Source organism: Pinus tabuliformis, chromosome 1_2 (genome assembly GCF_031772625.1).
Source record: "Pinus tabuliformis cultivar Carrire ecotype Pingquan chromosome 1_2, CPIR1, whole genome shotgun sequence".
Taxonomy (NCBI): domain Eukaryota; kingdom Viridiplantae; phylum Streptophyta; class Pinopsida; order Pinales; family Pinaceae; genus Pinus; species Pinus tabuliformis.
Window position 1 is genome coordinate 327,940,693 of NC_142298.1, and position 19,124 is coordinate 327,959,816.

At 39.7% G+C, this 19,124-nt stretch overlaps 1 protein-coding gene across 1 annotated transcript in view; it reads right to left on the reverse strand.

Annotated features, from left to right (window-relative positions):
* Nucleotides 1-1,231: 1,231 nt before the first annotated feature.
* The window catches only part of LOC149205702 (uncharacterized), a 35,789-nt gene continuing 17,896 nt past the window's right edge, over nucleotides 1,232-19,124 (reverse strand). The window contains exons 3-5 of the mRNA XM_089395140.1: nucleotides 1,965-2,086; nucleotides 1,645-1,846; nucleotides 1,232-1,534 (exon numbers count right to left, since the gene is read on the reverse strand). Of these exons, the coding sequence (XP_089251266.1) occupies nucleotides 1,453-1,534; nucleotides 1,645-1,846; nucleotides 1,965-2,086 (406 nt within the window). The 3' untranslated portion in view covers nucleotides 1,232-1,452. The remainder of the gene's footprint in view (nucleotides 1,535-1,644; nucleotides 1,847-1,964; nucleotides 2,087-19,124) is intronic.

A 19,124-nucleotide genomic window follows, 5' to 3' on the forward strand; every position in this document is an offset into this window, starting at 1 on the left:
ACAGATTGTGCAACAGGAAAAAAAAAATGGGGTAGTGTCTTGAACATGTGGCCCATAAATAGCAAAGAGATAAAAGCTTTTGTTATGGATAAGTTCCATAAGCGTACTTGGGATAAGGAACTAGGAAGAAAGAAAAAATACTATATTGAAGTGTTTAATCCCATTCATAGTCATCAACCAAAAGCATACATAGAGGCCAATATCTCTTGGAGAGCCAAAATTCTTATTGCTCAGTTAAAGACTATTTCTCATCAACTCCATTGCGAAACAGGGCGGTGGAAAAGGCCAAAAGAAGTGTGGGAGGAAGGACTATGCATTTTTGTTCTTCCGGAAAAGTGGAAACAGAAAAGCATTTCATTTTAGAATGTGAGGCTTTCAAAGACAACAGGAAAGTTATGCAGATATGCTGGCAGCTAGCTCTTGGGATAATCTATTTAGAGAGGAGTTTGTCGAGAAGCTGGGAGCATTTATTGTGAAGATTCACAGAAAAAGGGCCGAATACATCAAGCAGATGAAGAAACAATCTGTCCCATAGGCTATCTTTAGCCTCATGGACGTTAAAATAATTTCTTTCTTTCTTTCTTATATTTAAGGGCACCAAAGTTTGTTATGCATAAGATGAATCAACAAGAAACCTTTACAAAGAATTTATATGTCCAAATTATGAATAGACAAGACTTCTGAAAGAGCTATTCACATTGATCACAGTTCAGTAAAACTTCTAATGTATTTAACTTGTAGATTGTCAAATGTTTGGTCTTAATATTTATTCCCTCATATCTAAGATTGTTTTTATCACTGAAGAAAATGTCAAAGAAAGAAGAATTTACTCCTGGATTCCAGTCAAGACCCCATCTTGAATAGTTTGTAAGACTAGATTTATCCAAAAGGAATTGGAAGAGCAACCCAATCAATGACAAATTGAATATCTGTCAAATAACTTGGGAAAACTGAAGAAGACACCAGAAGATTAACGTAGCATCACTTACAGTAATTTTTGATGGTTTACATTTGATAACCCGACCTAATCTATAGATCGGTTTTAATTATTCAAGCAAAGTAGCATTTATCTGTGGCACCCACCCAAATACATGGAAACGGGTACATATATGAGGACGTCACATGATCATAATGCCTACTGATTTTCCTCGAGTCAATATGGACTCTTGCCTCATACACTGTTTCAAATTCTGTACAAATCCTTATGATACAAACAACCTCGAGGAAGGTCTTCCAAGGTTTTCCAGTATGAGAGTGAATTTCACTCCTAAAACTCAATAGACAAATATAGATATATAGTTCTATGAACTTAACACTGAACACAGAACAACTCTCTTTACTCCGCAGTTTATGTAATGTTGGGAACAATAACTAGAGACCTAACAGTAGCACTTGTTTCTGGCAAGAATTAGCACTGTTAATAAGGTAAGCTGGTAGCATGGAGAGCAACTATCAAGAACGGCATTTACCAAGGCCCAGTTCAGTGCTTACTAATCGCAACAATACTTGAACAAGCTCACGCACCCTTGCTTCCCTGTGCGATGATGCAAAGATAGAGAGTCAAATAATCTGGTGTCGTTAAAAACCTGAAGCAGTTGCCAATATTGAATAAACAGCAATAAGGTTAAGGGAAACGAGACTCACCTGCAAATAACAAGTTCACAAAGAGATGGAAAAAGTACAAGCAAATGAGTATGCTCCACATAGCTGCTTTTATCTCCCACACCTTTTACCACTATTGGTAACTCAACGATTGATGCTGTGCTTGGATGCAACACAAGCCTTGCTAACTCCTGGAGTACATAAATTAACTCTTGTACTCTTACTGACGGTAAGGGGGTTTCACCTGCTAAAAAATTGCATAACAACCCATTAGGCATTGCCGGTAAGAAAGAACTCAAAAAGCATAAAACATAGATGAAAATATAACGAAAATAACCGTCATCATAAAGTCTACAACATACCAGAGTCATTTTCATCTGTTAGAAATTGGCGTAGTATAAAATCACATCGGTTCATTAGAACAGGCAATGCAACTCGACTAATTGTGAATCTTGAAGCATCCCATTGCGTAACAACCTCGTAACTGTGTCACAATCAGAATGAAACACCAAGAATTTTCATGAGACAATCATATGAACAACCCAATCTCTCAGTTTTTAAAGTATAACCATCTCCCACAAATAACTGAAAGTGATAGATGCAACCTACAAACTAAGGATCACTTCACATGATCTATGAATTATGTACAGTTTAATCCAATAGGTGCATGGTTAGTCTGTGAGGCTGTGCTTCAGTGATTGAGATGATGCATCACCATGCAAAAAACCCAGGCTCAAACCCTGGCAGGTCAGCGAGAAAATGATGTCCACCCTTAACTAAAAACATTACAATTAAGTGCATGGTTATGCCAAGTACCTTTATATTCACACCAAACATTTCATAACATTACTGTTTCTTATAATTTCCTAAATTTCGGGAGGTTCTCTTAAGAGAGTCGTTACTAAATTACTCTTTCTTATAATTTCCTAAATTTCAGGAGGTTTTCTTAAGACTGTAGTATGTGTAGTTGATGTAACTGTTCCCATCAAAATGATGAACGCTGACAGAAGCACGTGCTCATCATGGTGATCAAAATTTGCCAGGATAAGGCTTATAACCTGCTCTTCACGGTTTACAGTCTTGGTATAAGATTGACCTGGAAGACATTGCTAGTCTGCTTTGTGGACAGAACTAAGGACAGACATCTCAAAGTGACAACTAAAGGTATGATTGAAATTATAGCAGAGGCAGTTCACTGCAGAGATTGGATCTTGTGCTAACAACTGTGGCAGAAATTTCATTGGTACCTTGGTCATGCAAATCACGTTTTTACTGTTGTAGGCTTATGTTATACTGCTAAGAATATGACTGTAAGTTAAGATGCCAGTAAAAGCATGCAGTAATCAAGTTCTTGGCAGAGGGTTTGTAAGTTTGTACTAGAAGACTGAGATTTGTTGATGACAGTAGAATTAAAAAGCTGAGTTGATGAGGTCAGAATTGCTAGTATGCTGGCTGATGTAAAGATTGTACAATCCTTGTATTTCCAAGTATGCTTGCTGGGGTCGCTGAAGCGAACAAAGTTCCTTCTACAAATTAATTACTCCAAAAGACTTGGAATATAAATATATCCATGAGGATACAAATATTATATATTAAATATGTGAATACGAATGACAATGATAATGATTTACAAATGAGAACGAGAGGCTTGCTTATATATCAGGCAAGTGTCTCTTCATGAAGAGTCATGTCTCATTTAAACATGCCTCTTCAACCTAATTACTAGTTAACTAATCATTATTACAATTTATCTTTATTATTTATATTTATATTATTTATATATATTTTATTCGTTACATTGCCTCCTTCCTCAAAGAGTTTTGTCCTCAAAGCTTGTTGATGAAAAAAGGCTTGATCTCTTTTTCGGCTTCAAAAGTCTTTCCCTCTTGGAATAGTCATCCTCGTTGATACAAGTTGATATGATCTTCTTAGTGACAAACAAAATTGTCGCACTGAGAAGGGATCAGACCATCCCAGATTAATATTCTATATAGTACTCTGATCACTGGAATTTTGTAATGACTTGTTAGCATAAGATTGGATTGAGATTACATCACTATTATCCGGAACATCAGTTTGTTGTTTCGGTTCTGACTGGTTCAAATATGTAGCATGATTGATTCGTCTGTTCTCATGATTCGGACGCTGATATGGAACCTTTTTTATTTGCTTTCTCCTTACTGGGCATGTGCCAATTTTTATATTTTCTTCTGGAAAAGATGTTGTTGAGATGGTTATGGAACATTCACTTGGGATGTTCATTGTCTGAACTGAAACATCTACGTGTGTCGTTTCTTCAATTGACTTGTCTTCTTGAGTTGTCATATTCACTAAATTGGTATTTTTTATTTTGTCATCAACTTGAATTCCTACATTTGATATATCTTTCTTGATAAATTGTTGTACCTTGTTTTCTAATGACTTCTTATCCTTCTTAAGTTTCCTAATTTGCATCAATAATTTTTCACTATGGTTTTTAAGTCGAGAAACTTCTTCATTTTTTTCAATAGTGATTTTGTCAATTTCATTTTTGCATATTTTGTAATACTTTTTTACCTTCTTGAGAAATTACTTTTGAAATATCCGATATATCTTCTAGCGTTACTGCATTAGGTTTCAGTGTAACATCTTGGAGTGTTATTTTCTTCTTCTTGTAAGAAAATGTTAGAAACTTTTTCTTAGTATTTAGAATAAAGGAACCTAGAGTTTTCATCCATGGTGATCCCAAAACAATGTCACTATCGTTAAAAGATAAGGTTTGCACAGTGAATTGTGAGGTAAAAGTATAATTTCCAATATTTAGGTGTAGATTGCTTATATCATATTGTTTGCCAAAAATATTTGTTTCAACTATATTTGATTCAGGAATCACCAATTGATTAGCACATTTAGGACTAACATAATTACTTCTTTCGGTAGGACTAATAGAGATTATGATGTCTCTTCCTGCGACTGATCCTTTGATTTTAAATAGTGTGCAGACACATGTACTATGGGTTTCAGGTAACCTTTCATTACTAGTCTCCATTTTTGCCTTTATGTTTTTACATAAACAATATGTCAACTAGAGCTATTTTTATTATAAAATATCACTTATTTCTTCTATGTATATTTTTCAAATATTCTCCTTTAATGTGGATTGTTAAAACTTGAATACCCTTTTATTAAAAAATACTCCTTTATATTGTTGCCCTCTATATATTTATGTATTTCTTTATATTAAGTCCCCTTTTCACAGTAACTTTATTATCTTATAATAATAATAGTTTCACTTCTTTTTTTTTAATAATAAATTGGTCCTTTTTTTTATATACTTAATTACTTCCTTGATAAATTTTTAATGTCACCCCACTTAATAAATATAAAGGTCATGTCTTTTCATATCACACGGTCACGATGTTAAAATACCCTGGGCTGTTTTTAAAACCTCCATTAAAATGTTCTCAACGTAAAAAGTAAAACGTATTCCTTTTGTTTTTTGTTTTTTTTTTTTAACTTTTTAAAATACCATGGCAATTACCATGGGTTGTTTTTAAATCCACGGGCTTCTCCATGTAAAAAGTTTTAAATATACTTGGTATGAGATTTTGTATCCGTTTTGTTTTTTCTTTTACTTTTTTTTTCTTCTTTCTTTTTTAATTCATTTACTTATATTTTTTTATTGGTTAATTTTTTTTTATGGCCAAAGGCCTAGGAAAACGGAGAAAAGGAGAACTCCCAAATATTTAGCAAAACGTTTGAACTGCAACAGCAATAAATTTGACGAAGAGTCGATAGCCAAAGACTTTGATTGGAGAACGAGCTCTGTGCACCGATTAAGCAACCTAGATGACCGAATTGCTCTGATACCAAATGAAGCGAACAAAGTTCCTTCTACAAATTAATTACTCCAAAAGACTTGGAATATAAATATATCCATGAGGATACAAATATTATATATTAAATATGTGAATAAGAATAATAATGATAATGATTACAAATGAGAACGGGAGGCTTGCTTAAATATCAGGCAAGTGTCTCTTCATGAAGAGTCATGTCTCATTTAGACATGCCTTTTCAACCTAATTACTAGTTAACTAATCATTATTACAATTTATCTTTATTATTTATATTTATATTATTTATATATATTTTATTCGTTACAGTTGCCGCCATGTATATGCGTTACTTCCATCTGTATTGTCATGAAATTTGCTACAAAATTGCAGGCGTTGATATGTGGAATGATGTTGCTACAATAGACTTGAGAAAATACCTACTGTAGATCTTAAGTTTATGACAGTAGTAGATGTGTGGTGCCACCATAGGGGTTATGATATTGCACTAGTTTTGATGTAACCTTTACACAGTGACATTCCTTGAATGCACAGCATGGTCATATGGGTCCTAGTATGTTTGGTGGTAAGGCTTGATACTATTGAGCAAAGCCAAGAATTCATACTCGCATGGTCTATATGCTGCGCACAAACTGCCATGGTTAGCGGCATAAAGCTGCTACGTTTTGACAAAGGCACATGTGAGATAGGGTTTGTTGTTTAGAGGTTGGTGTGGTTGATGTGTTAAGGAGACAAAGCACATTGGCCCTGATGTATTAATCCACCAGTTGTGTATGATAGTAGGGCTTTCATGTGTGAACCTTTGATGAGTCAAAATATGTTGAGTAAGAGTGTTGGCTATGGTAATTATTGCTGAGCCTAGTATTGTCATTGCCATGAGCTAATGCCTTGTATAGCGCTGATGGTAATAGTGTGTTGAGCAAAGGGATGAGTAAGCTAAGAAAACCATTGTTGCTGCGACTGTTGCCAATGTGGAAAATATGTTTGATTGAATCTTGGTGTTGATAATCTTTGTCAGAAGCTTGTATTACAGAGAAAGATGCTGAGTAGTGATTGAGTAGAATCAGATCTGATAGAGCAAAGACTTTGACAAGGTAGGCATCCTATGTAATATTCCCAACGGAAATATTAAGTTAATAACAAAAACATGAACTATAAAAACAACGATGAAATTCAACACATACACAGGAAATCAAACACAAGAGGAAATGCACCAAAACTCTAAGCCATTTTATTTATTTTAGAGCAAAATGGAGTACAAATGAGTATGAAAGAGGAACCTGGGCTTGCTATAGCAAGCAAAGCCAAACCGAGGTGATGATCAAGCTGCCCAAATGCCCAATGACCTCCCCACCATGTTTTGCGCTAGCTTAGAAATTTACTGCCACTACTGTTGTAGGTGGATTGAGATTTTGGCCCTCAAATCTACCCCAAAATTTCTGCAAAATTAAATGTAGGCTCTCCACACCAACTCCAACCAAACCCAAAAATATTTCATGGACCCAAGTGGTGGAAATGGTCCTGAAGTGAACTGCGCCCTCCTCTAGTGATTTTTGCTACTGGCTACTGACTGGAACAATGATTTTGGCCAAAAATTCTGCGAAATTGACCCCAAGCTCCTCTCAACAAACCCACAAAAACCCAGAAAGGGTTTGTCCTAAATCCACCGACCCGAAATTATCCAAAGTTGGTGTGTTCCCCTTCAACTGCTGGCCCAACAACCAGTTCAGAAATCTCTACTAAATCCCTGCTCCAAAACTGCTCCACTGAGCTGGAAATTCCTGCAATATTTCTCCCAGAAGAGAAGTGAGAATCTAGCCTTCAAATCCCACTAGATCTAATTGATTTTGCTGCTACAAGCAGAACAGAAAATGATTGCGCAGGCCCTAGGAAGGAAAATTCGTCCCACATTGAAGCAAGTGCCTCCAGCCCTAAAAATCACTCCAAAATTTCTTACCCCCTCAAGGAAATTTCCTGTAAATTCTCGAATGGAAATTCCCCCGGAATCTCCTCCCCCAAGCAAAACGAATTAGCTTCTGCGTCTCTGTCAAAAGATGGAAAAATTGGCTCAAGTGATAGCCTCCAATCAAGCCCGACAAATCACAGTCCAAACTCTAGTCTAACCATAAGATAATTTCCTGCGAAAACTCGAAGCGTCTAACCCATGCTTGCTCCCACAATGTGCTCCACAAAAATACCTTTGCACCCAAGAAATGTGCACTGCTGAGTAAACTCCTGCAATGATGTCCAATGAAAGCTCTGAATTGAGATCCCCAAATTGCCTCACTAGGGAGACACTCTAAGTTCTCGGAAATGAGGGTGGAATTCCCTCTCGGAAATCCCTTGTGTTGAACAACATGGGTTGTCTTGGCTAAGCAAGTCAAGAGAACTAGAGTTGAATTGTAAAATGACAAAAGATTCCCAAAAGTGAGGCCCCCAAGCTCTATTTATAATTTGTTGACCTCTTCTCTCCTTGTGGTCCCCACACTCTCTCTCTCTCTCCTAATTTGCATTTCCTTCTCTTTTCTCTAACCTCCAAGAGTGTGAGTTTTCTCCTTGGGTCGAATTTCTCTTTCTTGTGGTCTCCACAATCCATTAGAGCTGCAATTTCTTTTTTTACTCCTAAGTCTGTTAATTTTAGGTATGTTCTATGTTGAGAGCAAATTTACTTCAATTTTCCATATTAGCTCAATATCTATTCCAGATTAGCAATCACATTTAGCATGATAGTAAAATGTAGATAGAACATAAACATAAATCGCAGAAGACAAGCCAAGACAAGAGGACACAAGATGTGGCGCCAACGAGGGACAAACCCCAATGTGGGGAAACCCTTGATCAATTTTTCTTATGTTCTTTAATAGTTCAGCAAAGAGAGAGACAGATAGTACATATACATTAGAAGTCAACATTTTGACTTGTCAAAATAAAAGTAGAGATCTTCTCCAAGAATATGACACATGAGGGAGCATATCTAAACTCAGGTGATTCCATCACCATCCTGTACCCATCACTGAGTTGCACCTCATCATCATGTTGCACCCATCACTGAGTTGCACCTCATTACTATGTTGCATCTCATCATGCTGCACTAATGATCACTGAGTTGTACCATGTTGCACCCATCACTATGCTGCATCTCATCATGCTGCACTAATCATCACTGAGTTGCACCATGTTGCACCCATCATCACGATGCTGCACTCTACTGTGCTACACCACTGTCATGTTGCACTCATCATCATCACTGTGTTGAACCACTATCATGCTACACTTCATTATCATCACTGTGTTGCACCACTGTCATACTGCACTTCATTATCATCAATGTGCTGCACCACTGTCATGCTACACTTCATTACACTATGCTACAATCATCATCATCACTGTGCTGCTCCATGCTACACCCATCACTGCATCCAATATGATGCAACCATTTACACTCACCAGCCTTAGCTGCTTGCCATGGCTTACAGCCTAGCAGAGCAGCTAGGCTATAGTTGCAGACTCCTTCAACAGGTCCAAAGTGCAGTCTCCTAACAGTCCCAAAGTTTGCCCAAATTTGATTGCAATTGATCTCCAAGGAAAGGTTGTTGCCTTTACTATTCAGAATCCAAGTGGCATACAACAATCCTTAGAACATGCTCATGACAGCCTAGTAGAGTCACTGATATCCCTCCAGCAAGTGTTCACTCAAGCCTCCTATCCTTGGCCTATCAACTAGTAGTTCAACCCTCTAATTGGACTCCTGAAACAACCCTTAAATGGACACGCTGATCAATCTCCTTCTCGCTGCGGTTAGGGTTCTTTTGTCTGCAGAAATAGGCCTCCTCTTCCCAGCGTATACCTCATTCTCCTAGCTGCACAAACAGGTCTTCTTTTGATGCATATAGAAGCCCCCTTTTACATAGGAATCTTCTTTAGAACAACGTATTGATTAGAGTCTTCCATAGCTTATTAGACCTCCTTTATGTAGTCATTCAATTAGCATCTATGGGGCTACATCAGTCCCTCTATTCTCTGCGGCTAGGGCATAACATGATCCTCCTATCTCAGCGTCTAGAAGTCTTCACTTAGGACTCACTTCCCTAATGTGATATAACCTTCTTCCCTGACTGTGTTAGAGCTTCTCCATGACAACATTAAGTTTCTCCACTTAGAGCAGCATATCATCTTAAGATCTCTCCTCCCACCAAAACCCAAAGACAAGTGGAGAGGAAGAGACCACAAGAGGTGTGTTCCAACTGACTTGCAAGCCACCTCTTTTTATACTAAAACGTTGAGGACAAGTGGGGACAAATTGGTTGCTTGCCGACCTTGACGAATTGTCCCATAACAAATAAATTCATATCTCCATGAATACATGTCAGAATCGGATGATCTTTAGATCAATCCTAGACCTCTCGACGAGAGGAATCCAAGAAAAATATCAGTTGCCGTGAATAAGTAGACCCACATGGAGTTTGGCCCTAGTTGCCAATTTTAACACTCCCTCTCAACTAGGGAGAACTCCATCTGCTAATCCATCTACCAGATTGTACTATCTCTGCCATCAGTGCCCTGCACTGCTCTACTCTGCTGAACTATGAAGAAAAAGAAGTGATCGAGAATGTATCATATCATTCTCTACTGACCTGAAGTCAGTCCCATATAAAAGAGAGTGTCCCATACCACTCTTACTGACCTAAAGTTAGTTCCAATAAAGAGAGTGTGTCATACCACTCTTAATGATCCGAAATCAGTTCCAAATAAAGAGAGTGTATATACCACTCTTACTGATCCGAAATCAGTTCCGAAAGAGAGTGAGTTATATCACTCTTGCTGACCCGAAGTCAGTTCCAATTGGTCCCAGATCAATCTCATCCTAGCATAGGAAGTACAATAGTAACACGATGTGTCCATCGATACTACTATGGTCCCTATCCTCATTTCCCTACTCATTGGCCAGATGAGAGGTACTTCCCATGAGTCCCAGACTACATGGGTAGGATGTCTCAGCAAGAGAAGGATGAACCACTCATCCTGCCTACATGTCGCTAGGGGTATCCTAGGGGAAGGCTGAACCACTCACCTTGTACACAACAAATCACTAGGGGAAGGCTGAACCACTCACCCTATGACTGTGTCTCAGCAGGAGAAGGATGAACCACTCATCCTGCCTACATAGCAGACCACTAGGGGAAGGCTGAACCACTCACCCTATGGTTGCTCATCACTCCAAGATGTACCCCCAAGCCCCCCAGAGCTCCCAAAGCTCAATGTCCATATCATACAGGACCCTTAGGAGAGAGTCTCTCCACGACTCCTAGTCGTTCTCGGAAAGTCAAGAATTTGACCTTTCCCAGGGGCTTCAACAGAATATCGGCGACCTACACATCAGTCCCAATGCGATGGAGCCTTCTTGGTCCTCGATGTATCATATCCCAGATAAAGTGGTACCAGATGTCTATATGCGTGGAGCGATCATAGAACACAAGATTCCTCAACAATCAAACCCCCCTTTGGTTGTCAAAGAAGATCACGGTGGTATCCAGCATGTGTCCAAACAGCTCACTGAAGAGCTTCCTCAACTAGGCAACTTCACACAAGGTCATACTCGTAGCTATGTATCCAGTCTTAGTGGTGCTCAAAGCAACCAACTTTTTCTTCCTACTCATCTAGGATATCAACACAGAACCCAAAGAGAACCAACAACCAGAAGTGCTTGTGCGATCCTCCACAATGCCTGCCTAATCAGCATTAGAATATGCAGCTTCACATTTCTAGCAATGTATCTCAATCCATGAGAGATTGTGCCCTGAAGATATCTCAAATGATTCTTGGCATCAATCCAGTAAGCCTCAACCATATATGAGCTCAACATGCTAACTACAAAACATATATCTAGATGGGAGTTCTCCAAGAACATCAATGCTAGAATGAGTTTATGAAACTCAGAGGCATTACCCAAATCAGGTATAGCATCACTACCACATAACTTCTTAAAGTTAGGCTTCATCGAGGTAGTCACGGGCTTGCAGTTCACCATTCCAAATCCAGAATCCAACTCCCTCTTACTTTTGCAAATGAGAAGGTCTACACCTGTTAGAAAGAGTTTGTCCTCATAAGGTGCCAGTACGAGAGGTCTATCATCCACAACCTTCAAGCAATGGTTTGGATCGACTTCACTCCAAGTGAATCTCAGCTTCATCAGATAGTTGTCAATCCTCTCATACTAAGTTTGGGGTGCTCGCTTCAAGCCATAGAGATCTTTCCTTCCACCTACATACATGAGATTCCCAATCATGAACCTCAAAGCCCTTGTTCCAAATCTGTGGACTTGCTACATGAGGGGAATGGTCCCCTTGTAAGTTTTCCTTCGGTACATCTCAGACATGTACCTTCATGCTCTTCTTTGAATTCAGGCATCCCTGTCACCATCCAACTCACATCGGGTAGGGCCTTACAATGAAGATGGGAAAACCTCCGGTGCCATTGAAGAGATGTGTCACACGACATGGTCCCCAATGGACTTCTTGCAACTTGATACAAATTGCCAACCCTGAACCCAAGAGTAAAAGCATCTTGAAAATTCCTTTTTCAAACATGTACCTTTCCATCGATGAATGCCACCTTGAAACCTTTGACTTCCATTGCCGAAATGGACACCAAGTTCTTCTTGAGATCAGGTACATAAAGAACTTCTTGTAAATGAATCATGCTACTCTCATTCAATTGAAGGGTAGCATTCCCTACACCCTTTCTGGGATAGGTGGCATCGACTCCAAGAATAATCTCCACGATTGTCTCCTTCTCTATCAAATTAGAGAGAGCTTCCTTGTATCTGATGGAGTGCCTTGAAGCACTACTATCAATAAGCCAGATTCCCAAAGAGTCTAGAAGAGAAGTAGTGGAGAGGGCCAATATAAGATAATACTCCTTTAGCTTATCAAAAACAACATTTGATTCTTCATACCTGGAGTTCCTTGCTTTCTTTGAAGAGTCAGCCATTTCCTTGATGACCTGCATTCCTTTTTCCTTTGCCATTGTACCCTTTGTTCCTTCGATCACTGAAGATGCCCCTGGAATGATTGTTCTCATCATCAAGTGATGTGTCCCTTCTATTTGAATACTCCTTTGCATAATGGCCAAACTCATTGCAAGCAAGGCATTTGCCTTTCCTTCCATCCTTAGATCCAGAATTCCCATTGACGTGACCTTTAGGTAGGCCACCAAATGCTTTCGCTGTGCCACCTTGATAATCTTCTTTGCTTCGACTTCACCCTTGGTGAATTTGAAGAGGGAAGACGAACCCATTGAGCCTTTTGTCCTTTTTAACTGTCTTCGGTGATTGCTCTCAGTCGTGCTTGGGCTTTGTCTTCACCTTAGCTTTGATACCATGTTAATTTTAGGTATGTTCTATGCTGAGAGCAAATTCACTTCATTTTTCCATATTAGCTCAATATCAATTCCAAATTAGCAATCACATTTAGCATGATAGTAAAATGCAGATAGAACATAAACATAAATCGCAAAAGACAAGCCAAGACAAGAGGGCACAAGATGTGGCGCCAGCCAAGGACAAACCCCAAGGTGGGGGAACCCTTGATCAATTCTTCTTATGTTCTTTAATAGTTCAGCAGAGAGAGAGAGAGAGATAGTACATATACATTAGAAGTCAACATTTTGACTTGTCAAAATAAGAGCAGAGTGTTGAAAATGGCAACAAGAAATGCTAAAAATAGAAGTGCTAAAAATAGCACTAATATAAATAGCAGTTCAGGTACCAGTGCTAGACTGAGCAACAAGGAACGAAAAATGGAAGTGCTAAAAATAGCATTGCTATTTTTAGCAGTTCGGGATAGATTCCTATTTTAGTTAGTCCCTGAACTAAACTAAAGAAGTAAAATTCGAATTTGATCTTAGCAACTGTTTGTAAAATAATTAATTAATTCATCTTGAGTTAATTAGTTAAGGAAAATCAAACATGAAGTCTATGTGGGGACATGCAACAGTTTCTCCATTAATTGAGGAATTTATCGATTAGTTAAAGAGATAAGGATGAATTGTAATATTGAGTTGTAATTAGTTGGCTCAGTGAACTGAGTCAAGTTCAGTTAGATTAATTCAAATAGTTTGTTGAATTAATTGTGAGTTCAATTAGTTAATGCTTGCATGCATGTAATTGTTGCAATTCAAATAACTGAATATTCTCTCATAAATAACTCATGCATGTCAGTTCAGAGAAAGACCCAGTTGAGATCAGAGGAGGGACAATGTACTATCAGTTGGATGGATTTTTCCTATAAATGAAACTCATCTATACAAAAGGATATATCTCCTTCAAGATTGCGCAGTTACTACTGGGCCAAGTGAGCAGTGTGAGGTGGGAATTCACATGTGTGGAAGAACTGGACCCCAAGAAAAACTGCGCAATGAAATAGGAGGCTTGGAGGGCAGAGGAGAAGGTTTGTGAGAGGCCTTTGACTATCTATGAGCAGCAGAGGGATTATACTGAGAGTTGATTGGCTTCCAAGCTAAGGCTTTGTGTAATTCTGTGACTATTTTCCACTTGTATGATAATATAGAGTTGGGGTTTTAGGGTGAGGTTTTCCCCGGGTTATTTCTTCTGTGTTATGTGTGATTGATTTCTCATTCTCAACTATATGTGTTCTCTTGATCTTGCTCAATTCGATTAAGCTTCTGCAAAGTGTTGTAGAAGTAGATCTTGTATTGTGTTTTAGTATATTGCATAATCTGTTGATCTACAGTGGGAATTTCTACATGGTATCAGAGCAAAGGTGATCAAGGCGAAGAATAGTATACAAGGAGGAGTTCGAAGGTTGTGGTTCCTAAATATAGAAATCGAGTTCTTATCACATCTCAATTTCACCAATGGCATTCAGCGGTTTAAGACTCGAGTATGCCCTTGATGGCAGCTCGAATTATATAGCCTAGAAGGATCACATGGAGGCAATATTAGAGGATAACAATCTAAAGGACTTCATTGATCAAGAAGTCCCCAAGCCGACTAATGCTACTCAACTGGCAGAATGGAAGAAATGTGTGGCTAGAGCAAGGAGAATCCTCTTGGAGGGAGTTCGAGACCACATTGTCTCGAGCCTCCATGGGAAGGAGACACCGTTTTCGATGTGGAAAACATTGAAAGATCTATATCAGAACAACAACGATCAGAGGAAGCTGGCGCTGAAAGACAAGCTTCGTAAGATCAAGTGTGAAAAGGGCGACACGATCTCTACATATCTGAACAAGCTCACCACCTGCAGGGATGAGCTTGGAAGTGTAGGGATCACGACCGCTAATGATGACATGGTGAGTCTTGCACTCCTCGGTCTTCCTAAGAGCTGGCATAGCTACCAAGACTCGATTAATGGAAGAGAAAAACTACCAGATTGGGAACGACTTTGGTCGGATCTGATGCAGGAGGAAATAAGAAGAAGCACCAGAGATGGATCCTCATCGAAGCAAGATGATGAGGAAAATCTAGCCTTAGCGAGTAAGGTGAGGAAAGGGAAAGGGAAGGCATCCCATCCCAAATCCAGTTCTTCCCATGGTGGGAAGAAGATTGACAAATTGAAAGTGTGATGCTTTCATTGTCATGAAGTGGGCCATTATGCTACGAATTGTCCACAGAAGAAATCCAAGAAGGGATCCTTGGAAGGATCAGAAGGTGAGGCACTTGCCTCACAGTTCGAGTTGGATTTCACGCTTTTCGGATGCATGGTTTCATCCATGGTGGGATGTGGTTGGTTTCTTGATAGTGGAGCTTCTTTCCACATGACTGGCAACAAGAGTTTGTTCAGTACCTTGGAGGAGAAGGATCCCTAGATACTCATAGCGATGGGTAATGATGAAAACTATAGTGTCTCAGGTGTAGGCACCGTTGTTTTTCAGAGGGAGCATGGAGCTCGCATTACCTTGACAGATGTCAAGTATGTACCAGGACTGAAGAAAAACTTGGTATCGATCGCGATGCTGGAAGACAGAGGCTATGATGTAGTCTTTAGTAAGGGAAAAATTTTCCTTAGACACATCATCACGAGACAGGTAAAGCAGATCGGTTCATGAGTCAAGAACTTGCATGCTCTTGAGGTTCAAGATGCATGCAAAGCCTTGAGGTGCAAGGCAACTATTGGAGACTTGGTGGTTGAGAGAGAGAGTACACTACCTCTCAACATGCAGCGCCAGAAGAAGTCTCAGACAATTGTGGAGGAGCCACAGTTGATGAAGCAGCTTCAGGAGGTTCTGAAGCAGCCACAACTAGAGAAGTAGAGAGGAGATCGAGTAGAGGCATCCACTCATGCAGAGACCTCCAGTAGGGGGAAATTTCGAGCCAAGTGGGTAGAGGGATCACATGTAGCCATACCTCCAGGAGGGAGGTGGGGCGATGTGGAGTGATCATCCCAAGAAGGCTGGAATAGGGGTAGGATCCTTGAGGTACCCAACCTCTCTGATTCGACTTTGCTACGGGAGCCCCAATGAGGAGTAGCAAGACTGGCTGAGTGGGTAGAGACAAATGCGGATGGAGCAGCAAAGAGAGCTACAGTGCAGGAGTCCCAAGGTGTAGAGCTAGCAGGCTGCAGCAATGCGAGAGGCATAGGAGTGTTGCACCAGTGCAGGATGGCACAGAGGGGTGTGCAACAGTGCGAGATGCATGGAGATGTTGCAGCACCTCAGAGGTCAGTGAGGGAGCACTTCTCAGCAGCAGAGGGAGCTTTAGCATCAGAGTATGTTTCTAGCCCAACAGAGAGGTCAGTCGGGATTTTTTTTGTTTCTAGAGTTGCTGAAGCAACAACACTTGGAAGAAGTGTTGCATGCAGAACATTCCAAAGGTTCAGGATCGGGTTTGAGTTGAATGCCTTTCTTGTTGAGAGGGAGTGTTGAAAATGGCAACAAGAAATGCTAAAAATAGAAGTGCTAAAACTAGCACTGCTATAAATAACAGTTTAGGTACCAATGCTGGACTGAGCAACAAGGAATGAAAAATGGAAGTGCTAAAAATAGCATTGCTATTTTTAGTAGTTCAGGATAGATTCTTATTTTAGTTAGTCCCTGAACTAAAATAGAGAAGTAAAATTCGAATTTGATCTTAGCAGTTGTTTGTAAAATAATTAATAAATTCATCTTGAGTTAATTAGTTAAGGAAAATCAAACATGAGGTCTATGTGGGGACATGCAACAGTTTCTCCATTAATTGAGGAATTTATCCATCAATTAAAGAGATAAGGATAAGTTGTAATATTGAGTTGTAATTAGTTGGCTCAGTTAACTGAGTCAAGTCCAGTTAGATTAATTCAAACAGTTTGTTGAATTAATTGTGAGTTCAGTTAGTTAATGCTTGCACGCATGTAATTGCTGCACTTCAGATAACTGAATATTTTCTCATAAATAACTCATGCATGTTAGTTCAGAGAAAGACCTAGTTGAGATCAGAGGAGGGACAATGTACTATCAATTGGATGGATTGTTCCTATAAAGGAAACTCATCTATGCAGAAGGATTTATCTCCTTCAGGATTGCGCAGTTACTATAGGTCCAAGTGAGCAGTGTGAGGTGGGAATTCACATGTGTGGAAGCACTGGACCCCAAGAAAAACTGCGCAAGGAAATAGGAGGCTTGCAGGGCAGAGGAGAAGGTTTGTGAGAGGCCTTTGACTGTCTATGAGCAACAGAGGGATTATACTGAGCGCTGATTGGCTTCCAAGCTAGAGCTTTGTGTAATTTTGTGACTATTTTCCACTTGTATGATAATACAGAGTTGGGGTTTTAGGTTGACGCTTTCCTCGGGTTATTTCTTCTGTGTTATGTGTGATTCATTTCTCATTCTCAGTTATATGTGTTCTCTTGATCTTGCTCAATTCGATTAAGCTTCCATAAAGTGTTGTAGAAGTAGATCTTGTATTGTGTTTTAGTATATTGCATAATCTGTTGATCTACAGTGGGAATTTCTACACAGAGATCTTCTCCAAGAATACACTGTTGATAATATCGGCAATATATCGGCAATATTCGAAAATATCGCGATATTTTTGGCAAAACGCTATATCGCCGAGAAAATATCGGCTATGTTTAAAAATTGAAAAATTTATTTTTTATGCTTGTCGATATTTTGTCAATATTTTCGCCGATATTGCCGATAAGATGTTTTTTGGACCCTCGCCGATATTTTGTCGATACCAATATTATCAACACTGAATATGACATGAGGGAGCAAATCTGAACTCAGGTGATTCCATCACCATGCTGTACCCATCACTGAGTTGCACCTCATCATCATGCTGCACCCATCACTAAGATGCACCTCATCATCATGCTGCACCCATCACTATGCTGCATCTCATCATGCTGCACTAATCATCACTGAGTTGCACCATGTTGCACCCATCACTATGTTGCATCTCATCATGCTACACTAATCATCATTGAGTTGTACCATGCTGCACCCATCACTATGCTGCATCTCATCATGCTACACCCATCATTATGTTGCATCTCATCATGCTGCACTAATCATCACTAAGATGCAACATGCTACACCCATCATCACGGTGCTGCACTCATCATCATCATTGTGTTGCACCACTATCATGTTGCACTTCATTACACTATGCTGCACTCAGCATCATCACTGTGCTGCACCACTGCCATGTTGCACTGCATTATCATCACTGGTTGCACCATTGTCATGCTACACTTCATTATCATCACTGTGCTGCAACAGTATCATGTTGCACTTCATTACACTATGCTGCACTCATCATCATCACTGCGCTACACCACGCTACACCCATCACTTCATCCAATATGCTGCAACCGTTTACACTCACCAACCTTAGCTTCTTGACATGTCTTACAGCCTAGCAGAGCAGCTAGGCTATAGTTGTAGACTCCTTTAACAGGTCCAAAGTGCAGTCTCCTAACAGTCCCAAAGTCTGCCCAGATTTGACTGCAATTTATCTCCAAGGAAAGTTTGTTTGCCTTTACTATTCAGAATCCAAGTGGCATACAACAGTCCTTAGAACATGCTCATGACAGCCTATTAGAGTGACTGATATCCCTCTAGCAAGTGCTCACTCAAGCCTCCTATCCTCGGCCTATCAACTAGCAGTTCAGCCCTCTAATTGGACCCCTGAAATAGCCCTTAAATGGACACACTGATCAGTCTCCTTCTTGATGTAGTTAGGGTTCTTTTGTCTGCTGAAACAGGCCTCCTCTTCCCAGTGTATACCACATTCTCCTAGCTGCGTAGACAGGTCTTCTTTTGATGCATATAAAAGCTCCCTTTTACATTCTTTAGAACAACGTATTGATTAGAGTCTTCCATGGTTGATTAGACCTTCTTTATGCAATCATTCAATCAGCATCTATGGGGCTACATCAGTCCCTCTATTCTCTGCGGTTAGGGCATAACATGATCCTCCTATCTCAGCGTCTAGAAGTTTTCGCTCAGGACTCACTTCCTTGCTATGATATAACCTTCTTTCCTGACTGCATTAGAGCTTCTCTATGACAGCGTAGAGCCTTCTCCATGATAGCGTTAAGTTTCTCCACGTGGGTCAGCGTATCATCTTAAGATATCTCCTCCCACAAAAACCCAAAGACAAGTGGAGCGGAAGAGATCAGAAAAGGTGTGTTCCAAATGACTTGCAAGCCACCTCTTTTTATACTAAAACGTTGAGGACAAGTG